This window comes from Grammomys surdaster, unplaced genomic scaffold (assembly GCF_004785775.1).
Source record: "Grammomys surdaster isolate TR1022 unplaced genomic scaffold, NIH_TR_1.0 125881, whole genome shotgun sequence".
In the NCBI taxonomy this organism is placed as follows: Eukaryota; Metazoa; Chordata; class Mammalia; order Rodentia; family Muridae; genus Grammomys; species Grammomys surdaster.
Genome location: NW_021620706.1, coordinates 1,986,286 through 2,012,994, shown reverse-complemented (window position 1 = coordinate 2,012,994; position 26,709 = coordinate 1,986,286). Strand labels below are relative to the sequence as shown.

At 38.9% G+C, this 26,709-nt stretch overlaps 1 protein-coding gene across 2 annotated transcripts in view; it reads left to right on the top strand.

Annotated features, from left to right (window-relative positions):
• The first annotated feature begins 11,167 nt into the window (after positions 1-11,167).
• The window catches only part of Ptbp2 (polypyrimidine tract binding protein 2), a 64,968-nt gene continuing 49,426 nt past the window's right edge, over positions 11,168-26,709 (top strand). For both annotated transcript variants that reach the window (XM_028752183.1, XM_028752181.1), the window contains exons 1-2: positions 11,168-11,345; positions 12,918-12,948. In XM_028752183.1, the coding sequence (XP_028608016.1) occupies positions 11,338-11,345; positions 12,918-12,948 (39 nt within the window). In that variant the 5' untranslated portion in view covers positions 11,168-11,337. The remainder of the gene's footprint in view (positions 11,346-12,917; positions 12,949-26,709) is intronic.

The window sequence follows — 26,709 nt, the reverse complement described above, 5'->3', positions numbered from 1 at the left end:
CATCAAATATAAATTGCAGGGTTATTGATCTATCTCTGAAACAATCTTGGATTGAGCTTAGACTGACTTTGGATCTTACCAGAAACTATGAGGACAGCTGGGAAACATTACTTTGATGAGTAAGCTTTTATCCTAGAGCTGTAAAGGAAGGTCAAATACACCCAAATTATGTGACTATACCACATGGGAAGGATGGAATGAAAGTACAACCATAACACCTTCCACAAACATCTGGACATAAATACTATTTGCTTCCTTAATGCTTATTTTAATTCACACAAACAATCAGCAAAATCTGAATAGAAGCCAATGAGACTGTGTTGCCTTTAGTTGAGTACATCAATTTCATTAACAAGATCGAAGATTTTAATTGCTTTAGGTCAGTGTCTCATGGTTTCTTTATGTATATTGCTGTGGTCATGAATCTCCTTATATGTAGAGCACTTAACACAGCAGTATTTTTTTTAAATTAAATGTGTGTATGTGTGTGTGTGTGTGTGTGTGTGTGTGTGTGTGTGTGTGTGTGTGTGGTTTCAGAGAACAGTTTTAAGGAGTTAATCACCTCCCTCCATCCTTTAGGTGCAGGAGATGATCCTTGGGTCATCAGATATGATGACTTAAATGAAAAATGTTCCCCACAGCTTCATGTATTTGCATTCTTGGTCTCTGTTTGGTGACACTGCTTGAGAGGTTAAGGAACTTTTAGCCTTGCTAGAGGAAGTAGATTACAAGGAATGGGCTGAAATTTTAGTTTTAGCTCACTTCCAGGTCACTCTTTCTACTGTTGTGCTGGCTGTTGAAGATGTAATCTCTCAGCTTCCTGTTCCAAAAGCCTGCTGCCATGCCTCCTACACCATTATGGATTTCCTTCTGGAACTCTAAGGCAAAAAGAAACTTGCCTATAAGTTGCTTTTGGTCATGGTATTTTATCACAGCAACAGAATAGTAATACATTAGGCTTGTTAGCAATCATTTTTTTTTCAACTTTGCCATCTTGCTGCCCTAGTATTTGATATTGTTTTGCTTTTACTTATATTTATTTTTCAGGGAGATATGTTGCAGCATACTAGAAGTCAGAGGACAACTTGTAGGAACCTGTTCTCTTCTTCTGTGATATGTGTCTGGGGAATTGAGTATGCAAAATAACTTGCAGTATAAGTCATCTGTCACTTCAAAATCTGCTTAACACTATTTATTGTAAATATTCAATAAGAACAAAATCATATTCCCTTTCTTTTTTATTAAATTTATTTGTTTATTCCCTTTATAACCTAATATCAGCCCTTCCTCTCTTCCCAGTACCCCACCATGAAAGTCCTCCCCCATCCCCTCTTCCCCTTCTCCTTTGAGAAGCAGAAGCACCCTCTCGGTGTCAACCTCTCCCCCACCTTCACACATATCAAGTTGCTGTAGGACTGGGCACATTCTCTCCCACTGGGGCCAGAAAAGACTGTCCATTTAGGGGTTCAGGATCCACAGGCAGGCAGGCTACAGGCTAAGGAACAGCCGCTGCTCCAATCACTGGGGAACACATATTAAGACCAAGCTGCTCATCTGCTAAATATGTGCAGGGGACCTAGGTCCAGCCCATGCTCACTTTCTGGTTGGTGATTCAGTTTCTGGGAGCCCCCATGGTCCAGGTTAGTTGACTCTGTTAGTCATCCTGTGGAGTTCCTGCCCTGGGTCTTTCTTCCAATTCTGTAAGACTCTCTGAGCTCCATCTAATGTTTGGGTGTGAGTCTCACCATCTCTTTCCTTTGGCTGCTGCGTGGAGCCTCACAGAGGACAGTTGTGCTTGGTCTCTGGCATGTCCCAGGGATTGTCCTTCCCCAGCCAATCTCCCTTTTCTCTCCCCTGATCTCCCTATGTATAATCTCCCCTGCTCCTCCCCACTCCCCTCCCCATCCTCTCTTCCACCCAGTTCCCTGCTTCCAACATTCTCAGATATCTATTTTGTTTCCTCTTCTGAGATAGATTTAAACATCCTCCCTCATGCCCTCCTTTTTTTTGGCTTCTTTGGGTTTGTTGATCATAGTATGGTAATACTGTTCTTTATGGCTAATATCCACTTACAAGTGAGTACATACCATCCACATCTTTTGGGTCTCGGTTACCTTACTCAGGATGGTATTTTCTAGTTTTATCCATTTGCTTGTGAAGTCTTTAATGACCTTGTTTAACGGCTGAGTAGTAATCCATTTTCTAAGTATACCATATTTTCTGTATTCATTCTTCAGTTAAGAGACTTCTAGGTTGTTTCCAGTTTCTAGTTATTACCAATAAAGCTGCTATGAACATAACTGAGCAAGTGTCTTTATGGGACAGTGGAGCATCTTTTGGGTATATGTTTAGGAGTAATATAGCTGAGTCTGAAGTAGAACTATTCTCAGTCTTCTGAGAAACCGCCAAATTGATTTCCAGAATGATCGTACAAGTTTGCATTCCCACCTGCAGTGGAGGCATGTTCCTCTTGCTCCACAACCTCACCAGCATATGCTGTCCTTTGAGTTTTTGATCTTAACAATTCAGATAGGTTTAAGGTGGCATCTCAGAGTTATTTTGACTTGCATTTCCCCAATGACAAAGGGCATTGAACATGTCTTTAGGTGCTTTTTGACCATTCAAGATTCCTCTGCTGAGAATTCTCTGTTTAGCTCTGTACCCCATTTTTAATTGAGTTTTTTTTTAGATTGTCAATGTTTAGCTTCTTAAGTTCTTTATACATTTTAGATATTATCCCTCTATCAGATGTCGGATTCGTGAAGATCTTTTCCCCATCTGTAGGCTGTCATTTTGTCCTCATGACAGTGTCCTTTATCTTACAGAAGCTTTCAAGTTTCATGAGGTTCCAATTATTAATTCCCTTTCTTTCTTTCTTTCTTTCTTTCTTTCTTTCTTTCTTTCTTTCTTTCTTTCTTTCTTTCTTTCTTTTTTTTTTAAAAAACCTATAGTAAAAAATGGACATGGGGCAAGAAAAACAGATTGAGGGAACAGTGTTTCACCAGAGCATCTATTATAAAACAATTAAGGACAACCACACTGGGAATATTTTCAACTCTCATTTCTTACTTCATCTTTCCCATTATTAAGAAGTCAAAGTTCTTTGGATAAGCTGGAAAGAGTAAGAGAATTTGAAGAGGCTGATAACTTCCATTTGCATTGTGGTTCCCTTTCTATGGTAATATTTGTTATTTAGTCTATGAAAATTTCATGCATATATCCACTGTGTTAATCATATCCATCCACCACTACCTCCTTCCTGCTCCCGCTATGGTGGGTGCCCATCATGTGTGCTCCCATCCTCATGGCTTTCCGTTTTGTTAATAACCTTTTGAGTGCAGTTAATGATGCCTAGATGAACATGGTGGTGGGGCCATCCACTGGTGCACTGGCAACCTGCTATGCCATGTCCCTAAAGGAGAGTGCCTCTTACTCTTTCAGCAGTGATCAACTTTCACAAGCTGCTCAATTCAAGGGTGGGGCCTTGAGGGTCCTCTCCCAAGCCATGCTGGAGTTCTGACTGTCTTGAGCCAATACAGGTCTCATGCAAGTAATCACAGCTGCCGTGAGCTGAATGTATAACAGCCTTGCTCATATGCAGAAGTCTGCATTTCACACCTTTCCTCCTCATTCATCAGCTCTTACGTTCTTTCTATCCTCTCATTTGTGATGCTCTCTAAACCTTAGATGATGGGAGGTTACTGTGGATGATTTAGCCATAGCTACTCACTCTCTCTTATTTATGTTTGCACTTTGGCTATCAACTGCTACCCACTGCAAAAGGAAGCTTCTCTGAGCAAAGTTAAGAGCAACACAAATCTGTGAGTATAAACCTGAATATTTAAAAGGCAATTTAAAGGCATGACCAGTTAGCAAAACAATAAATAGCAAGTTCCTCCTTAGGTTCTATGATCTCTCTAGTCATGTTTCATCATGTTTACAATTTGGAGCATGACATTCCTCTTATAGAATAAGCCTTTTATCCAGCCAGAGAGTAGTTCGTTATCACCAATACATTCATGCCACTATCACACACCAATAGGACCAGTGCTGAGCGAGACCATTAATGTCTTTTTCCTCCAGAAGCCAGAGTCACAGAAACAACACAGGCTCTTGCCATTGCTCTTGATTGCCCACCATAACTAGGTAGTAAAATCCTACTGCTGAAAGAGCCATTCAGTTTGGATGCAGGACATAAAGAAAGCATGCTCAAGAGACCAGGAAACTCCTCCTGCTGGCTACCTCACGTAGTGATGAAAACTGATTCCTTTCTTTGTAAAGTTATAAAAAAAAAGTGGAAGCCTTACTCTTTTTTACTATGGACCATTTAATTTAATAATTTAAATTATTACATGATGTTTTGGCTTGCAAATCGCTTGTCCTTAGCTTCCATTTGTGTGCCTGATTGCACAAACAAAGATACATATATTATGATATGGATTTTATATTTTATTTCGTGGTTTATAGTGAAATGATATTGTTTTTGTATTTAACCTCCCCATCCCTCTTTTACTTTTCAATGTGTTTTTTTTAAATTTTCTATCTCACCCCTAGTTTGAGTCTGTAAGTGTCATCATTCTGAAAGACTCAGATCTAATCAAAGGCATTGCCTGCTCTTCCAGGAATAATCTTTATTATGTGCACAATACAGGAAGGACACCCATCTTTGCTGAACTTTCCTTCAGTAAGCATGCAGACAAGCAGTACTTGCAGCTAAATACAAATGAGGCAATGGTGCACTAAAATCATACTTTGCTCTCCACAACCTGGTCCCTTCTCTTTTCCAATGTAAAGCTTATTTTTTTTTATCAAAGTAAAACATTCATATAGCTTTGAAAGCAAGTAGTTCTGTATGACCTGTCAGGAAATAAATGGAATCCAAACTATACCCTTCCTCATCTCTAAGATAGAAGTGACTATTCTCAAAATGCTCACTCTTCTCTGGCTCTTCTAGTCCTCACCCTGGCTTACATGCTGTTCTGACATTTTCTCAGCTATGGATTGTTACACAAACTACCTATTGACTTTCCACTTTGAAAGATGCAAAATTTAACCCTAGTACAATGGAGTGCACATGTGGACACACACACACACACACACACACACACACACACACACACTTCTCTACCATTCTCTACAAAATTGTTTCACAATCTTAATTTCAAGTATACTATAATGATATTTCATTAAACTTTTAGTTATTATGTATTAAAAAAATATCTAGTGTGGAAAGGATGGCTCAGCTGTTAGAGACACTTCCCTCTGAGTCTGGCGACCTGGGTTGATCTTCAGAATCAACACAGTAAAAGGAGAGAACTGACTCTTGCAAGTTGTCCTCTGACCTCCACACATGTGGTGAAAGTTCCCATAGTTAGACACATGCAATACAGGATAAATAAATAAACTTTTACAAATCCCATATACTTTTGCTTCTTTACCTAAGCATGCCAAGTACCATACATCTCAATTCAATGGATCTATGTATCTCTGTTTTTTTCCTGGAGATCCTTTGCAGCAGCTTTTGCCCTCTGGCTCCACAGGAACACAGGCCTTGTTTGTAGCTAGGATCAGGGGCTTCTCTAGCCCACATCCTGGCTCACATATGAAATCTCAGGTTCTCAGGAACCTGTATTTCCTTCTTTCCTGAGTATTGAAAAACACATCATTACAAAAGAGCTAAGTGTGTGTGGAAAAAAGTTTGTCTGTTCTGTTTTATTTTCTCTTTAAGGCATCTAGAAGGATTATTTAAGATTTTTATTTAACATTACATCTATGTGTGGGTGAATGTGCTGGTGACTGCAGGTGCTCTCGGAGGCCAGAGGTGTCAGCTTCCCTGAAGCTGGAGTTACAAGCAGCTGTGAGCCATTGAGCATGAGTACTGGGAATCAAACCCAGGTTCTCAGAAGGAGTGGTATAGACTGTGATTTTAACTGCTGAGCCACCTCTACAGTCTCAGAAGCAAGTTCATTCTGTCTTTATGTGTCAGTGACAGCATGGAAGAGACTCTTTAACTCAGGATTCAGTTTTGTGCTTGTCGGTCTTGAGGGCTTAAAACAAAGCATCCTAGAACAATGTTCCCAGGACTTGTTAAGTGAGGATGAGGATATCTGTGCTCATTTTTTTTTATTTTGTATAAACTTTAAATATCTTATTCAAGTGCTTTGCTCATTTTCCTATTTGATTGTTGTTTTTATATGTTTACTTTAGATTGCATTTTTATTTATTTACTGTGGTGTGTGTGTGTGTGTGTGTGTACAGATACTATGGCCGTCTGACAACTTATAGTAGTAGACCAGGTGGATTCCATGAATTCTCCAACTTGATGGCAAGCACCTTTACCTGCAGAGCACTCTCTTGGTGGCCTTTGACAATTACTTAATTAAAACAGCAATTGCTAATCTTTCTCCAAGGTCTTAAGTCCCATGTAGGGCAATTTAGGAGCATCTTTCAGAATTAAAAACACTTTACCTAGTTCTGTTATTTATAGCAGCCATCTAGCAGATGTAGTGACTTAGAAACAATGAAATTAATGGCAAAATTGTTTACAAAATTAACATAAAGGCCACCTAAGGATTTGTCAGTATGTCTAGTTAAATAGAGTATGATTTACTTGGTGGAATACATAGCCATGTAGCAAGAACAGGAGAATTCTAAACTCTATAATGTGTACTTTTAATCTCTTAGATCTCAAAGACACATATTTTTAAGTTACAAAATAATACTGACTACATAATGATTATCACCTTTGAGTAAAACAAACAAACAAATATTTTTGTCCTAGTTTAGGTTCCAGTTGCTGTGATAAAATAATGGCAGAAGCAACTGTCAGGGAGGAAGGGTTTATTCCTCTTACAACTCCAGGTGACACTCTGAGTCACTCTTCTATTGCTGTGAAGAGATACGACCAAGACAACTTATATAAAAGGAAGCATTTAATCATTGTTTACTGGTTCAAGAGGATGAGCCCATGTAGAGGCAGGCAGGCAGGCATAGCACTATAGCAGTAGCTGAGATCTTGTATCTGACTCACAAATAAGAGGCAGAGAGTAAGACAGGGCTGCAGAGCCTACCTCCAGTGACACGCCTCCTTTAACAAGGCCATACCTCCTAATCCTTCCCAACAGTTCTTCCAATTGAGGAACAAGTATTCAAATATATGAGCCTTATAGGGCCTGCACTCATTCAAACCACTGCATAGTCCATCATTGGTGGGATGTCGAGGGAACAGGAATGTGAAGCAGCTAGTTCATCCACAGTCAGAGCAGAGGGAGAATGAAAGCATGTATGTTCACTACTCGCCTCACTTTACTCTCAGACAGTCCAGGGCCCAACCCCAGGTAATGCTCCCACCCGCAGTGGGCTGCTTCCTCCCACTCGGTTAATTGGATGGAGTCAATCCCCTGGAGTCAATCCCCCATAGACATGGCCACAGGCCAACTTGCCATAGACAATTCCTCACTGAGACTCTATTTCCAGGTGGTTCTAGACTGTGTCCAGTTGACAGTTAAATCAATCATCACAATGTCAATACAGGTATTAGAACATATCTGAAAATGTATGTGGTAAAGTGGAAAGACAGGTGGCTAAGAAATAATGGAACTTGTGATGGAGAGCAGAACCGTAAAACATATGTTCTTTCTTCTCTTACTAGATTTACTGGTACATAACTGTAGTTCACATGCTCTGAAGTCATATGTGTCATGTTTCAATTGAGTTTAGGTATATTTAGAAAATGTAAAACCCTTACCACATTGCAGTTAGTAATAATTTTCTTCGTGTTATAAAGGAACATTGTGCCTTTACATCTGTTTTACATTCCCATGCCTGGTGCCCAGCAACCTAGTGTCTGCCTCCTGTTTCTAATTGTTTCCCTTTTCCAAGGAGGATGCACATGCTTTGACAGCATTTGAATTTCTCTTTCTCTACTTTGAGTTCATATTACATCTTCAAAAAGAAAATATTATCTAATAGGTATATTATAATTTCTCTTGTCATACTGAAAAGTTAACTGATACCCCAGTACTCTCAGCAGACTAAGAACAAAATGCTACTGTTATCAACATGGTCCCATTACCTATTTTTATTGCATGTGTATTAGACCTCATTTTGGCTTAGCCTGGGCTGAAATTTAGATTTAATGATTGTTCACATAAGTGAAAAATTTTCTGTGAAAGGTCAAAACAGTTACCATTCAGATGGAAAAGAACAAATCACTATAGAAAGAAGATCTGGGTATGAAAAGCATACTGTCCAGCCACTTCACTTTTTATTGCCCTATTCGCTTAGGAGTCCATAAACATGAATTGAATCCTGTCAGCATTTACAAGGGTTGGCCGTCCTCTACTGTTTAATAATCCAGCCTATGGTTAACCCATACAATCACACAGATTGACATATGGGTGGGACTTTACAAATTTGCCTGTGACATTTCCCCTGGTTTATTCATCTGTACAAGGGCCAATCTAATTTCATTACTGACATGTTTAACCTTTGTGAAGAATCTCTGTAGAGATGTATCTATACAGATATAGGCTGCTGTGAAAGTTCCAAAAGCCAAAAGTGTGGCCTGTTCGTTCTGCAGAGAATAGTATCAGTGACAAACAACGATCAAGGCGATAGTGGCAATGTTTCTTTAGCATTTACTTCAGCCAGTCAAGTCATTTGGACAAGTCATTTGGATGATGATGATGTTACTTTTAGTCTCATTTTCATGAAAGAATTCTTCATCCTTGGGTTATGCTGACCATGTCCAGGGTCACGTAGCTAACACATGGAACATCTCAAAGGTGAAGTCAGGTTTTCATAGATATGTTTTTGTGGTATATAGCACCCAGTGAATAAATAGTCTTATCCTGCTACAGGTGCTTACAATTGCCGGTGGTATCTACCTCTATATCTGTTATTTTGTTCTGTGTGCCCATCTTCTGTAAACAATATATCATGAGCTAATGTCACACTATTAGAATATTAGACATAGCCAGAGATTAACCATAATAATAATAATAAAAAACAGAGCCACTGTAAAAATACACACTAAGGAAAGTTAGGGGATAATGTTTCCTGTCTTAAAATACTTTGTTGCTTGTTCACTTCCAAGGAAACATTTTTCAATTTCTTGACATATGACAATTTCTTGGCATATGAATTGCCAGAAGCACTACTTTTGTGCTTTGGGAGTAAACTAAGGAATTCCTGCACACCCAAACCCTGAGACACTATGATAGTTAAGCTGAAGAACGATGTATGTGCAGTGAGTGAATAAGCTAACTGGAAGACAGCATATTTGGCCTTGATACACTGAGCATAGAGATGACTCATGCCTTCATTGGAGAGTGAGATGGGGATGTCATTATGTTTTACTCAGAATGGCGTGAGAGTATACATTTATAAATTATTTCTAGATTTTACGCTTAATATCTCCCAGACCCAGTTTACTACTGAACAAATGGCTGAAACAAAAACCTCAGGTATATGTCCAGGGGAGTCTACTGCTGTGTGCTGATACATTAGTATCATTCCCAACTTACAGTTTACACGCTTATTTCTTTACTACATTTTAAAATCTGGTACTTTATGTGTCTTGCCTTGGGAACTACCTCACATATTTTCCACGAAGTGTTGACTTAAATAAGCCAGCATATTGACTGTGCTGTGTGTTTGCTCTTATACTTTATTAGAAAGAAAAACAAAGAATGTATTTTACTGAACATCTGACACTTGACAGAAGAAGTTCTGTTCCTCTTGACACAGATTGTCTTCCCTGAGATAAAGCAAGAACCAATTATCAGTGTTGATTGAGCCAATGTGAGGAATATGGAGAATAAATCCCGCATTCCCATCCTCCTGTTGGGAGTATACAGATTTAATTGTTGTGCTGAAACTATGTGAACAAAACCACAACCAATGAAAAGCTATTACCAATGGAAATGATAATGGGTCCTTTATGTATCATCAGTCAATAGTGTAGATAGAAGGGAGGTGTTATAAAAAAAAATTAGATGTTAAAAAAAATCGACAATCCCTGAGGCAAATCAAGAATATTTGACCAGGTGGTGGCTTTTAAAAGTTCTTATAGCAACAGTGTGCACGTGATTGTTGTTGACTGGTTTTGAAACAGGGTGCTCACTAAGTTGCTTCATCCTCTGGAGTAGCTGGGGCCAGGTTCTGACCTATCATTTAAAAATAATATACAATCTACCATTTAATGAAGTGAAATTCCAGGTGGTAAGGGCAAGAGGTTTCCTGAAGGAGACATGGCAGATCAGGAGGAAGCATGGAGAACACCTGGGCAGACACAGTTGGTAAGTATTGGAGGAGGTAGTGCTGGCATTAGCGGGATGCCGGGAACATTTCCCAAAACCAAACTTTGCTGAGGCTATGATACAAATACATTCAAGGAAAACGGAAAACGTGTACTATGATATAAAGACCTGGAGTCCTATGGAAAAAAAAAGTGATTTTGTCTAGGCCTTTTAACATTTTCATCCTCTGAAACTAATGCTAACTCAATTGTCCTCCGCTTTCCAGATCCCCAAATATTGGAATACACGAACCCTTTCTGCCACCACGCTCGGCGTGTGGCCATTCCCACATCTAGGGATCTTGGAATATATGTTTTTTTTTTTCTTTCCAACAGATGCACAGTAATTACCAATGAGAATAAGAATCACCTTTCCTTCCACTGTCCTGATTAATTTCAGGCTTGTAAGCAAACACTAATCTGATGAGCAGTCCTTATTTAGGAGGTGGTGGTATATTTTACTAAGCAATGGGTCTTGTCCAGTGGGGTAAGCTCTTTGAAGATGGACAGTTTGTAAACGTGGGCTAGGATGCAGCCATAAAGTCTTTTCTCTAGGGCTGAGTGGTGAAGGGTCACCGGGCTGGGCCTGGGATTGGCTTTTGTGGGTGGAGGTAATGCAGCTTGAGGTTGGAGGGAAAAGTGGAAGTGGCCTGAGAGCAGGGTTGCAGTCCGGGCCAGCCTGAGGCATACACTGTGCAGGCTGCAGGCTATCCCACTCATACCGCCCACGGAAGGGAACCCAGGACGCCCAGCCAGCCACTGCAGCAGGCACGTCTCAGAGGGCGGGAGCAAGCGCGCGGGCAGGCGGAGGCAGCCAACGGCGGAGGCGCCCACTCCCCCGGTCCCTGTGCCCCGCCGCTCGTCTCCCGCCGCCGGGCGCCCGCGCGCTCGGCTCTTTCCGCCGCCGCGCGCTGCCCCGTGCGCTCCGGCACCTTCGGCAATTTCCGTCGGGCCCTGGCCGCCATTTTCTCGCCGCTTGTGTGGCTCGCTGGCTGCGTGGCTCGGTTCTGGGGAGCGAAGCTTTGTCCGGTTCGGCAATGGACGGGTAGGTACCGGAGCCCGTGAGGAGGTGGGGGAGGGAGACGAGGCCCGCGGGGCCGCGGCCCGGGTCCCGGCCGGGTCGGTGAGCCAGGCTCCAGCGGCCCCTCCCAGGCCGCGCCGCCGTTACCCAACCCCCGCCCCATCACACACACCCCTCCCCGGGCTTCCCTCAGCCGCTCCGGGGACCAGCGCGGACCGCAGCCGCGGCTGGGAGGCCGGGGAGGCCGGGGAGGCCTCGGGGCTTCTGTGGGGACTCGGTGCGGCCTGACTGCGGGGGATGGGGCGGGAAGCCCGGTGCGGCCCTGCCCCCTCGGGAGCCATGTCGACGCCGCGGGGAGACCCGAACCCTGGGGTGGCGGCGACGGCGGCGGCGCGGGCGCGAGCAGGCCAAGCCGGGGAGGCCTGTGCGGAGCGCGAAGCCCGAGGCCCGCCATCCCCGGCCTCGCCCGAAACACCGCGTCGGGAGCGCCGAGTGGGAGCTGCGGGGAAGGGGAGGGCGCGTGGCGGCGGGAGGGAGGAGGGCACATGTCACACTCCTTTGTTTTCATCAGAGTCTGGGAGCGGGGGCGGGAGGCCATCGAAATGCCTTTACAACAACACAAAAAATATTCAAGGCTTGGCCCACAGGGCCCAGAAATTAAACCATAAACAAAACAAAACCCCATGAATTGTTTGAGGTAGCATCAGTCATATGGGCAAAGGCCACCAAGGCGTGCAAGGCAGAGACAACAGATAATCCAGCACAGGGTTGCCTTCCCCACCCCCTCTACTTTGATTAGTTTCTGGAGAACAAATAAAGAATAAAAACAAACAAACAAAAAACCCCAAGCAAACGTGGAACATGGATCAGAGTCGTGTTGCATCTTTGAGGCTGGGCATGAAGATAGGAGGATGCTGAGTGAGATGAGAGCTGTGAGGAGAAAAAAAAAAAAAAGAGGACCAGTGTCGCGCCCGTGTTAACTCCACATCTCAAACGACCCAGTTCAACTCATTGTTCAGAGACGGGGACACTAAAAGAGACTCAGTTCACAGGAACCTTTATTAAAATGAGTGGATTTGAAGAGTCTAGAAGTAAAAATTGAGTTTATTCAGTACGTGATCAATCTAGAGTTAGTTATCTGATGTTTTAAAAGAGATAATAAAAAGGTAACAGGCTTTAAATATCATTGCCACAAATTACCTTAATGGGATATTATGGTCCAAATGAAATGTAGATTCAGACATGTTCTGAATTCTCTCCAGACGATTTTCCAGTCCCCAGATTCTGTTTAGGTGACCAAAGAACTTATGTTACTGATGTTAGTATACAAGCATAGTGGCTCTGGAGCTTCATCTTGCGGTTAAAGGTTCTTAAAGTGAACATAAACTGAAACATCTCATGTTTTAAAGTTATTTCTAAAAAAAAAAAAATCCAGGTAAATAATAGTTTAAAAAAGTATCACTGAGCGTCTGTGTATTTGTTTTCTAACTGTATTGACAGGGTCTGGAGAATTTATGAAAAATCTTAAAAGTTTAAAAGTTAATCAGTGATCATTAAAAGAATAAGAGGTTGACACTTTTATTTTTTCCTTTACAGAATTGTCACTGAGGTTGCTGTTGGTGTGAAGGTAGGAGATTATGTTTGAAAGTAAAGTTGAATATAGTACCAGTGTAAAGAATGGAAAATTTTAAGTTATCCTTGACAACAAAACTCAAGCATAAAATATTTTCTTTACTTTGTAAAGTCAGAGTCCATAAACAACTGTAGAGTTGGATAGAATTAATGACTGTGGTAAGTTAATTACTTGATAATAAACTGATTTTATTTCAGACCTCTTTAAGTAGTGTTAACTTTGTTAGTTTAAGACAGTTTGACTCTTTAAGTGAAATGTGTGTGTTAGGAATGAATCACATTGGTAATCAGTTGTCCTGACATCAAAGAAGAGCACAGTTGCTTTAAGTACTTTCATCTTTAGTTGCTAAAGAGTTTTCGTGTGTGTTGTAGGTTTTCACTCACTTCTTGGGTAGAAAAACTGTCAGCCTTTACAGTTGACTCCATGCCTACCATCTGGTGCTTCCTTGAAGGCATAGACCTTTTATGTCTTGGTGCATTACAGATATTTGGTTGCAAGCCTTTCTGCCTTGTTAGGACATATTCTTTGTCTTTTAACTTATGCCCAAGCCTGTAATAGGATTTCTTTTGTCCCTCAACCTTAATTGTAAGAATAAATATAAAACCTCACAAATATAAATACTTTAGGAGAACTGTAAGTGTTCCTGGTTTAGTGAGGTTGACCTTCAGTATTTTTCCTGGTTCTTAAAAAATTGTGTCCATGATGGTTTAATCTTGAGAACAGGTTAGGAGATGTTACTGTGTTTTCTGTTTGATAATGATGTAGATGCCCATGCTTTAGTATTTAAGCTATTTTTTGAGTTCATGTTGTGTAGAACATTTAGTTTCATTGACAGTTGTATGTTTTAAGTTGAGATAGTCAATAGCTTTGAAGTCAGGAGGAGCTTGAGTACAGAATGTGGTGAGGTTGTAATCATTATCCAAATAATTTCTTCTGTGAACTATGTAAAAGAATAAATGATACAAGATACTTTGTCAAAATGAGTTAACTAATAACTCTGTGATCTATCTACTATGAGAGGATAAGTTACAAAAATGAGTTAACTAATAGCTCTGTGGTCTGTTACTAGAAAACTGTATAAAAATATTCACTACGTGTTCTAAAAAGTTGTTGAATATAAAAATTTGTAAAGTTAAAATTAATTTTCTATCATTTTCTATTATACTGGTTAAATACTTTTGTTGGTTGCAGAATTATTTATAAGCACTTAATTCTCTTACAAGTAAATAGTTGTAAAGAAAGTAATATATGTGCATTTTTAAATAATTGAAAATGTAGTATGTGTTTCTCCTTGATTCACAATTGTTTTAATTTTTCACATTTTTAAAAATTACTGATTTGCACATTACCATACATGCCTTATTTTTTATACAAATACATTGTATTCTGACACATATCTCGACCTTTCCAAATTTTTATTTCAGTATGACATAAATTGCCTGTATTTAAAGAATGCAGTGTTTTGTGTACACACACACACACACACACACACACACACACACACACGAAGTCACTACAATCGAGGTAGAAACCTGTTATTCCTAGGAATGCCCTCCTGCTCCTCTGTCTTTCCTTCCCCCAGAAGCAAGTGATCTGCTATCACTATAGATTTGTTTGTGTGTTTAGAATTTTAAGTAAATAGACTCAGGGAGGTCTTCTGTTCGATTACACTCAGCAGAAGTTTTAAAGTTATTTACATGTGTATAGATGTTCTTTTCCCCACTATTTGCTTAGTATCATCATGCTATATGGTAATTAAAAACCCGTAGTGGGCATTTGTGTTTGGGGGTGTTATAAAGTTGCTATGATCATTTGTGCACGTTTTTGTGCAGACATATGCTTTTATTTCTCTTGGGGCCCATTGTTAAGAATGGCTGAATCATATGTTAGGCATATGTTTAACTAATTGAGAAACTGCAGCCTCTTTTCCACAGTGGTTGCACCATCTTGCCACCACCAGGATATGAAAATTTCAGTTCCTCCAGAGACTTCTCAGTGCTTTTTAGTGTTTAGTGGGTGTGAAGTGATAATTTAATTGTGGTTTTAATTCATATTTCTGTGTGGTATCTGTTATGAACATTTACAGTGTGCCTTTTGCCAGCTGTGTTCTCTTCCTCTTCCTTTTGTTTTCTGAGACAAAGTTTTACTAGATAGATCAGGCTAGTCTCTAGCTAGAAGTCTGCCTGTCTCTGCCTCCCAAGTGTTGAGATTAAAGGTTTACACCACCATGACTGGTATATTATAGTCAGGGCTCTTTAGAGGAAGAGGATTTATAGAATGAATCCGTGCCCACCCTATCTGTCCTCTATCTATCTATCTATCTATCCATCCATCCATCCATCCATCCATCCATCTATCTATCTATCTATCCAGCTCTATTATTAGAGTAGCTTATAAGCTGTTGTCATAGGATTTCTATTGCTGTTCAGATACACTGTGATGGGGGCAACTCTAATAAAGGAAAACATGTGATTGGGTCTGGGTCTGGCTTAAAGATTCAAAGGTTTAGTCCATTATCATGGCAGGAAGCATGATGGATTGGCAGGCAGGCAGGCAGGAGAGAGAGGGAGGGAGGGAGGAAGGGAGGGAGGGAGGGGGAGGGAGAGGGAGAAGGAGGAGAAGAGGGAAGGGGATGGAGAAGGGAAGATAGAGGGACACAGACAGCGCAGAGACAGAGAGACACACAGAGACACAGACAGACCTGGTTTGAATATTTGAAATGTTAAATCCCATCCCCAGTGACACCCTTTCCTCCAACAAGGCCACACACCCTTCTTTCAAATAATGGCATTCCCTTTGAGTCTATGAGGCCATTTTCATTCAAATGACCACAGCTGTGGTTCAGTTAGTCTAACAATGGTTGTCTTCTGACCAGAAGTTCAAGAATTCCATACATACAGTTCAGTCTGAGGCTCCTGTGTCAGCTGATCCTGTGCACACAAGAATCCTGAAGGAGTAGGTTCTATAATGCCAGTGAAGGAGTTCCACAGCCAAGATCACGAACTTGCCCTTGAGAATGAAGGCAAGCAGGCAGAAAGCAGAAGCTTCGTCTCTGTGTCCTTCATATAGGCTGCCACCAGAAGTTAGGTCTTCTGACTTCAAAAGATGGAGCTTTAGGGTAGGTCTTCCTACCTCCAATGAATTAATCAATAAAAATCCCTTGCAGGTATACCCTGCAGCTTGGGCTTTGGTTAACTCCAGGTTTAGTCAAGTTGACAGCCATGAATAGCTATCACATCTAGTTTGTTTATTTTGTCCATGTTTCTAAGATACTGGTTTACTTTTGGATTTTCTCAGGCTTCGTTCTGCACATGTGCTTAATTAATCAGTAGCTTGCATAAATTTTCCATTACCTTCCGTTTCTATACAGTACCTGTGAAAAGCAGCAGTGTAAACTCCATTTTAGTTCTTTTTTTTTTTTTTAAGGGATGGTTTAGTGTATCCTATTTAAACCTTTCCTAACCTAAAGTAAAATGGTTTTTTGTTTTCTAAGAGTTTTTATTCCAGTTATACTTTACATTTCATTCCATTAATTCTTAGGTCTCCTCTCCATTTGGGATTAATTTTTTTTTTTCCAGAACCTCTCCATTCTGTTACATTAACACACACACACACACACACACACACACACACCAAAAACCTAGAAGGAAATAGGGGGAAAGATAGTAAAAGCAATATAGGGGAAGAGTGCAGTATGAGAAGCAGGGAGAAGAGACAAAAGTCAAGAGTCCCACAAAACAGAGGTTGAGAACATGGATTGAAAATTTTTATTTTAGATATGGACATCAGTTTTTCTAGCAATGTTTGCTAAAAAGAAGGTTTTCATTAATTAGTCTTGTGGCTTTGTCAAAAATAATTACCTTAAAACCTTGCCTATATATGATTTTATGTCTGTGTTCTTTCCTGTGGACTGATTTTTACCTGTCTAGATGTCACAAGCATAGTGTTGTAAGCATTAGTTACATACTAACTCTTGAAATCAAGTTGCCTTGTTCTGCCAACTTTGTTTTTCACACTTGTTTGGGTCTTCTGAGCCACAGAAAGCAGACTGCAATCTTTCTGCAGTCTTACTGGATTTAGCTTGAATTGGTGTAGCAATTTGAAGAAAACTGACAATATTGAATTTTCCTGTTAATAACAAAATAAAGTTTATTTCTTCATTCACAAATGTCTTTAAATTTTTGAGCATTGGTCTTTAAGATTTCACTGTAAAGTTTTATATATTTTTTGTTTGTTTTTTGTTGAATTCATCCCTCAGAATCCACAGCTTCTATAGTTACAGTGTTTTTTAAGAGTTCAATATCAATTGTTTGGGGCAAGAGTTTAGAAATACGATATGTGCATGTTCTTGCATTCTGTACTTTTGCCAAATTTAGTTTGTAAATCTGATAATGTTTGTTTCAGATTCTAACAGGATTTTCACATTTACCATTAATGACTAGCTGTTTGGTTGCCATTTTTTTCTTGTCTGTGACTCTTAGTAAGTATTAAGTTCAATAGAAGTGGTAAGAGTAGCCAGTTTTACCTTGTTCGTCCATTTAGGGTGAATATTTTATCTTCCTTACTCATGAAGTTAAGTTCTACAAACCATCAGTTAAAGAAGGAATGCCATTTTAAAGTGAAGCTCTGTAGGTCTTGGGTTTGTTTTCTCTGTGGGGAAGTTTTAAGCTACATATTGAGAATCGTTTATGCTTTTCTATTTTCTTCTTTTTTTCTTTCTCTCTTTCTTTTTTTTTTTTTTTGAGATAGGATCTTACTGTTAGTTTTTTCCAGCCTATACCTCTATGTAGATGAAGTCTACCTTGATGTCTCAGGTCCACAGCCTGGGAAGCTGGCATTACAGCTGTGTGCCACTGCACTCAGTCTTTCTCCATACTTTTCATAAGTTAGAACCTGAAGTCACTTGAGCTCTCTGCCTTCTTACACTGATTATTCCTGTTTTGTTTTGATTGTTGAGTCATATTATAAATATTCTCACTCAGCTTCATGAAGTTTTCTGTCAATTTTTTGTCTTCATTGATTCTTTTCCTTCTGTCTTTGCCTCATATGAATTTATACTTTTCCTTTATTAAAATTAATTTATTCATTATTTTGAGACAGGTTCTCACTGTGTAGCTCTGTCTCAGAAATCTTTGTGTAGACCAAGCTGACCTAGAGCTTACAGTTGTGCTTCTCCCCTCCCCCCACCAGGCACTGTGAGCTAGGATTAAAGGTGCAATCTTTTTCTATCTATCTCGGTTTGTGGGTTTACTTGCTTCTCTGTTGCTGTGATAAATACCAAAACTGAAATAGCATGTTGAGGAAGAAAGGATTACTTATTTGGCTTACAAGTTAGTCTATTATCCAGGGAAACCAGAACCAGAAGCTAAAGGCAGGAACAGAAGCAGAGACCATGCAGGGGTTTGGATTTTCCTTGGCTTGCTCTGTCAACTTTCTTATACATTATAGGATTGTCTTCCCAAAGTTAGCACCATCTACAGTGAACTGGGCCTTTCCTGTCAATCATCAACGAAAAAGCCCCATAGATTTGCTCATAGGCCAGTCTGATGGAGACAGTTCCTCAGCTTAAGTTCCTTTGTCCTGTGTCCCTTCTCTAGTTTATGTCAGTTTATGTCTAGTTTATGTCATACACAAACCTTTTTTGATACAGGATTTAGCTATTCTATCTCCCTCTTAGTGGTGCTTCTATGGGATCCTCTAAGTCTTGACTTGCTTCATTGAATGTGCTGTCTTATGTTTTTTTGTTTGTTCTTATTTAATACAGCACCTTTTGATGCAGACTTGTAAATATGGCCAGATTTGTAGCACTTGGGCTTTTTTGTTTGTTTGTTTGTTTGTTTGTTTGTTTTGCTTACTAAAAATCAAGATCTGTTTATAACTGGTGTGATAATAAAGTATTCCTGTTAAAAGTAGCTTGCTTTTTTACCACATTGGATTCTGCTCTAAAAATAACACAAATATGTAATTCACCGTTTAAGTTGTACTATATGACTATTGAATTCTTCATCATTGGTTTGCCTTAATGAGTAATTAAGAAATACTAAGCATATCTCTTTTGGTAATAGTTGAATGTAACTTTTTTTAAAAAAATAAGGTATGTGTTTTAAAAAGTTGGTTTTGTTTTGTTTATTCTCTTTTTTTTTAATTTTTATTGAAATCTTTAAGTGCCATAGCATGTACTTTGTGGTAGAGTTTTTTTCTAAAAATTTCAAATTTTATAACGTAATATCTATTCAATGCCAACTCTATTGAACATACACTTCTAAACAATTTGTTGATTTTTTTCTATTTTTTACTCTATTGTTAAGTGTACCTATTAAGTAGTAGCTGCTCAGTTAATGCGTAATGACTCTGAAAATGTCTTGGGCTATAATATATTTATAATTCATGAACAATTTAGCAGTAACTAAAAAGATAAATACTGATTTTATTTTACCACATTCCTATTTTTGGGATAAAAAAAAAAGGTCCATTCTGTAGGATCACATCTACTCAGAGATTCAAGGTTTTAAGTAAATGCCGAACAGCTATGGTAGGGTTACTTTTGAATGACAGGATCAGAGTGGTCTCCCTAGAAATAGTAAGCTGTTCTTCCTGGTAGATGGGTAGAGAGACAGGGAAGAACAGAGCAATATACATTGAGGCAATGACAAGTCTGTGGTGACTGGCAGAAATTCAGTCATTTAGCACCAAGTTTAATAGTTTGAGTGGTGTCCCCTGCCCCCCTTTCTGTAAGAGTATTGGTCGACAGTTTTTTCTCTCAGTATAGCAAAACAAAATGAATCATAAAGGAATATTGTTGGTGATAAATATGCACTTGTTAAATGCTCCTTATTTTAATAGAAAAAAATCTTGCTACTTAGTAACCTATCCCTCCTCTCCACCTTACCCTCATACATCAAAACTCTGATAGGTCTTTGTGTACAACTACCAATCAGTTAACTGGACTGTATCGAACATAATAAATCACAACAGACTATAGCAAACAGTTGCAGGCTGTAGGCAATTTTGTAACTTCTATAAATGTGTATCAGATCTCTGTAGCAAATGAGAGATAATACTTACAAAGGATGGAGAAGAGCCAAGCATGGTGGTGCACACCTTTAATCCCAGCACTCTGGAGACAGAGGCAGGTGGATTTCTGTGAGTTCAGGGCCACCCTGATCTACAAAGTGAGTTCCAGAACAGCTAGGGCTACACAGAGAAACTCTGTCTCAAAAAGCCAAAAAGAGGAAGAAGGAAAAAAAGAGATGGAGAACTTCTGGATAAAAAGATGTTATAAGAGATAATAATCAGCTCATTCAGTGCGCCTTATATTAGATTCAGATCCTGCCACTTAATAAACCCTCTAAATCAATAATGTTCATGAAAAGTTACATGCTGTAACACAGACTTAACTTCTGACAACACTAAGTAGTTCCAAACTTTTAGATATCCTGTTAGTTTCTTAGTTGTTGTTTGGATTTTGAGAGTTCATGGTTTTTAAAGGAAACAACTGAAACATTTACACAGGAAGCAGCATAGGTACCTGGAAGTTAGAGTAGCTGATCAGATTTGAGTGTGGTGAATCTTATATTTTAGCTATGTGTTCAAGAGTCCTTTGACTAGTAATTGAATAGTTTCTGATGTTATCATACTAAAATACAAATTTATAGAACTCATGTAGTGACTTTTTATACCTCATTGCTTTAATAGTGAGAAGACTAACTTTATTCTCTAGTGCAGTGTTCTCAACCTTCCTAATGCCACGGCCCATTAATATCATTCCTCATGTTGTTGTGATCCTTAACCATAAAATTATTTTCACTGCTACTTCATAACTGTACTTTTGTTACTGTTGTGAATTATAATGTAAACATTTGAAGTGCAGGATATTGGCTATGTAAACCCTGTGAAAGGGTTATTTGACCCCCGAAGGGGTTAGGAACCACAGGTTGAGAGTTACTGCTCTAGTTAGTGCATTCAACTATTTAGAATGTGTTAAAAGTTTACCACACAAATAGACCTATATTTTATCTGCTTTAAATTGATCTTGAACTATATTATATTTTTTCATTAAAATACATCAAAAGTTAAGGACTATATATTGATTACATTGACAGTATTCTTTTTATACAGTAAACTTTAAAATAACTTAATATAATGAGTAGTTTTCCTCTTAGAGACAAAGAAAAGCCAATATGTTGATCAATGTCTCTTAGAGCTCTTTATCAATCAGTCTATTCCCATACCCAGTCCCTTGTAATGTCTTTGTCAGAGAAACAGTCATCTGTATAATTTCCACCCTTCAGTCTTCTGCTGCTTATTGCTTGTTTCATATATCCCTCATACTTTCTTCATTAATTATGAACTTATGAAGTAGATGAAACTTGGTCAGACTTGATACAGGTTTAATTTTTAGCAAGAATATCTTGATATGCTATGTCATTTCTGTTGTATTATTTCAGGAAGAACAGAATGTCTAGTTCACTGTGTGACATTCGTCAGTAGGGTGAGATGTTGTCAGTTTGACATACTCATTATAGAATGCTCCTATCATTTATTCACTTTTAGTAACAAATGGTTGTGTAATATTACTGGTATTGTGAAAATAATATATTTTCCTCTTCACATATTAAAAGTCCTCTAAGAATTGCTCATGAATTATGTGTTTACATTGTAGCCACATATACAATTTTAAAAACCGAAGCAGGATAGCTTTTATTCTCTCATAATCTTATACATACATATAGCAGGGCCCTGCCCTCCTAGCTCCCTGGCCGCCGCCATGCTCCTGCTCTAAGTTACACACATATATAATGAATTGTTGTTCTTATTCCTACTTCCTGCTTTCAACCCCCCACCCCCTTTTTGCTGTAACCTTCCTTACCAAGAAGTCCCCTGCCTGGGTGGGAGGTTACTTACTGGAGTATGGGAAATTTATCAGTGGATGCACCACTGCAAACACGGTACCGGTACCCTCTCTCCCAGCAAACATTGACTGCTAATACTTCCTTAGGGGTGCGATGGGGCGGGAGGGACTGAGTCCCATGAGCCCCTCCTCATCACAGTTTTTCTGATGATCAGCCTCCAGTGTAGTTAATGTCGGTTCCTTCTTTATTATTATTATTGTTATTATTATTATTATTACTACCATTTTGAAATTAAACATTTTAACATTTATTTTGTCATCTATTGCAGTGAATATTTTTAAAATGTTATTGCATCTTGGGCAAGTAGAGCTTCAAATACCAGTAACTTTTGATATGTGTTTGAAGTATCTTTGTTTTAAAATTAATCAGCTATGCTTTTCAAAAGTCCTTGTGCCCAAGGTATAGAAAGTGCTCCCTAGAAATTTCAGTAATGACGTGCCAGAGGGATATTTGCATTAAGATTGTTACTGCTTCAGGACCCTTACAGTGGATACTTAGCATTTTTTGATAGACATATCTTATGAGCTCATTTATTATTTTATTTCTCATTCATACTTAAAAGTTACACTGGCTTTGATTTTTTTTTTTGATTTTGTTTTTTTAATACTGGCTTTGGTTATTTGATTTCTTTTTCAGATTAATTTTATGTGTTTGAGTGTTTTGCTTACATGTATGTTTGTGTATCATGTACATTTTGAAACTGGAGTTATGGACAGTTGAAAATTGACATGTGGGTATTGGGACTCAAACCCCAGACCTCTAAGACAAGTGCTCTTAAACACTGGGCCATCTCTATAGCCCTCTGATTTTATATTTGTATCTCTTGTCCCTGAAAAATGTTGCTTGCTAATATTAACCTTGTTATACCATGCATAGCACTTTAAGAAACAATAGCTTAAAAAAACCAGTATTCTAAAAGCTATATTAATACTGTCATATTATTTAAAATAATGACTTTTTATAGTCATGTTTTTGTCTTTAGGGCATATTTCATAGAGGCACAGTATAATCATTGAATTTTAAAGTTTATTGTAATTAGTCTGTATGTTCTACCACCAAAATAATGATAGGTTTGTTTTCATTTTTGGATTTGATTTTAAAAATTATTTTTAACTGTCATTCCTCAAGTTAAAAAAAAAATGACCTGAAACAAGCTACATTCAAAGAAACATAGCTAACCCTCGGCTTTGTATTCTCTATATGTGTATTTTCATTAATTGATTGGTTTATCTAACTCATTCATTATATTCAAATACAAATTTCTTCATTTTCCTTCCCACAGTAGGTAGAAAGCAAAATGCATAATGTCTTATATCTTGGCATTTTATTAAATGATACCTCCTGGACAACATTTGCATGGCTGTAATAAGAAAACATGCCTTCTGTAGACTTTTACTGTATTTACTCTTGCCAGAATGAAAGACAATTAGTATTTCTTTAGAATAGGTCCTGAATATGAAATTGTTGGATCAATGTGTAATACAAATACAGTTTTACTAGATATTCATCCCTAAATGTTTTGTGTGGAGGTGGTTTTTTGCTATCCAGAAATATGAATACCATTGTCTGATAGTACGAAGAGATTTTGTAGTGTATGCCTGTAGCCTCAAGTAGGTGGTAGGGCAGGCAGAGGATCTGTAGGGCTTGCTGGCTGGCTAACTGTTGTAATCAGGTAAGCTCCGAGTCCCAGTGAGAGACCCTGTCTCAGGAAAAGAAAAAGTTGGAAGTGTTGCTAGTCTAGTGGGTGAGAAAGTATTCAAATACAGAATTAATTTGGATTTGTTTTACTGTGAGGAAGATTAAACAGATTTTCAGCTTATGATTTATACTTCCTCTGCCAAGATCTTCAAGTTTTTAAGTCTGTGTTTGAAGTTTAGATTTCTTTTTTGATTCAGTTATTTAGAATTTATTTCAAAATTTTATCTGGTTAAGCCAGTTGAACTTGATTGCATTTTTCTTTTTTCACTATGTTTTTCATGAAAAGCATCTTACTGTGTTTAGATAAACATGGAATGTATTATAGAGTTTATATTCCAGTGGATTTCATGGCCATCTCAATAGAATGGATAAGTCAATATTAGGATGATTTTGAAGGAACAAAACAGATTTTCAGTTTACTGTTTTGACCTGTTTTTCTTGAGTCTGCCAGGGCTGTCTGGCCAGAAAGAGTATGGTCCATGCTTTCTTTTTTTTGTATATCTTGTGTATATATTGTCTTTAAAAACCAAATCTTGGGCCTGGATTGATGACTTAGCAGTTAAGAATGCTTGCTGCTCTTCCACAGGACCCAGGTTTGGTTCCCATGATTCATGTCAGGCATCTTATAACCACTTGTAACTTCAGTGTCAGGGGGGATATGTCCTGGCTAGTTTTATGACACAAACTAGAGTCAAATGAGGGAACCTCAGTTGAGAAAAATGCTGCCATAACATCAAGCTTATGGCATTTTCTTAATTGGTGATTGATGGGAGAGAGTTCCGCCCATTTTGGGCAGTATTATCCCTGGTCCTAGATTCTATAAGAAGCAGGTTGAGCAAGCCATGATGAGTAAACAAGAAAGCAGCATCCCTCCATAGCCTGCACATGACCTGCCTCCAAGTTTCTCCTCTGTTTGAGGAAGTAAGACAGTATTTAACCCTTTCTTCTATAATTAGTGGATACCTGTACACATGTCCCATAAACACATTCTGACACATACACATAAAACAGTAAGAATGAAACTTTAAATAAATCTTGCTTGATAAGTAGGAGAGATGACCTGAACATGAGCCAAATTTTATGTAGCATCAAGTTCTAACTGTTGCTTGTGAAATAATTTTGTGATAGCTTTTAAAATAATGATTTACTTATGGGAGCATGTGCACCATGTTGTGCATTGTGCATATGGGGTTAGTAGACAACTCCGGAGAATATTTTACCTTTCACCTTCTATTGAACTTCATTCTTGCTGTCCTGGGAGGTTTAGGACAGTCCCTGGCTCCACTTTCCATCTTTCTGTAGCAGTACTGGGATTATGGATGAGTGGCTCCTCATCCACCGTATTTATACATGAGTACTGGGGATCTGAACTCTTGTCATCGGGAGTGCACCATTTTACTTGCTGATCCCTGTTCTTGGCCTTGTGTGATATCGTAATCTACAATATTCATTGTAGTTTGTTCTGATGTTTTTCTGATCATTTGGTTCAGATGTTATTTTACTGAAGTGGCTTATTCAGAGTAAAATGCCTTGTTCTTATTCATTGTTTTCTTTCTGGAACCTTTAGTTAAACTTATTTGTGAAAATATTAGTAATCTTTTATCTACCACTTAAAAATGTGAATGTTACATATGTGTGTATGACTGTATGCTCTTTACCTACCTGGGCATTTAGCACAGGTGTGTCTTGAAGATTTTTTTTCTTTCAAATATAATTTTGTCATGTTGATGAAAAAGATATATTTGTTGTTCCATGTTCATTGGCTTATATGTTCTGCATCCAGGTAACCTTGTATTGAAAATATTGCCTCTAAATTCATTGAGTATGTGAAGACTTTCTTGTAAACAATGTAGTAAACCTGTTGTTTAGGTACAATTTATATTGTATTATGTTTTGTAAGTAACTTAGAGATGTTATATGTTGAAAGATGTGTGTAGGCTCTAAGCAGTTATGTCATATCATATGCAAGGTATGAGCATTCACTCAATTTCTCCCAGATACTTGGGTGTATATCTGTGTTTGTGTGTGCACACATAGGTATACAAATGTAAAAATGCAATAGTTACTCGTGATTTGTCATTTTGGGAAGTAGGGAAAGGGTCTCATACTGTAGACTGACTTTGAACTCATTATGTAGGCAGTCCTTCTGTATCAGTCTCTGAGTGCTGGGATTACCCATGTGAGCCGGTATACCTGACTGGGGCTGTGACTTCTGTCTTGATTCAGTGAAGATTTCAGTAATTAGCCAAATGATATATGCAGTTGCATAATACTGTAGAGAGCTCTTCTGTGAAAAGCCCAATTTATCTCATTTGGTGTGTATTTGGGGTAAAGTTTTAAAAGTTGAACTGAGCTGGTATATGTATGACCGTTTTGAGAGTGTACACTGAGATTTGAGTATGTTAAATTTTACCCAGCAGCAGTGGGTTATTTCCCAGGGTTTCATTCTGATTTGTCTCAGATTAGTATAGAAGTGTTAATTCTTACTGACACTCATTTAGTTTCTTAGTTTTTGTTAGTCTGGTATGTTGTGTTGTGGGTTTTTTGTTGTTTGTTTGTTTGTTTTTTGTTCCTGGTTATTGTTCCCCACTGATTCATGGAGTGTACATTGGTTTTGGCATCCATCCATCCATCCATCCATCACCCACCCACCCACCCACCTACCTATCTATCTATCTATCAAAGAGAGAGCAGGGTCTCTCTTTGTAGCCCTGGTTTCTTGGCCCAGGCTGGCCTTGAACTCATATCTGCCTGCCTCCGCCTCCTGAGTGCTGGGATCAAAGATGTGCGCCACCACCCCTGGTTGCTTTGCTTTGCTTGCTTTCTTTCTTTCTTTCTTTCTTTCTTTCTTTCTTTCTTTCTTTCTTTCTTTCTTTCTTTCTTTCTTTTCTCCTTTCCTTTCCTTCCCTTCCCTTCCCTTCCCTTCCCTTCCCTTCCCTTCCCTTCCCCTTCCCCTTCCCCTTCCCCTTCCCCTTCCCCTTCCCTTCCCCTTCCCTTCCCCTTCCCCTTCCCCTTCCCCTTCCCTTCCCCTTCCCTTCCCCTTCCCTTCCCCTTCCCTTCCCCTTCCCTTCCCCTTCCCTTCCCCTTCCCTTCCCCTTCCCTTCCCCTTCCCTTCCCCTTCCCTTCCCCTTCCCCTTCCCCTTCC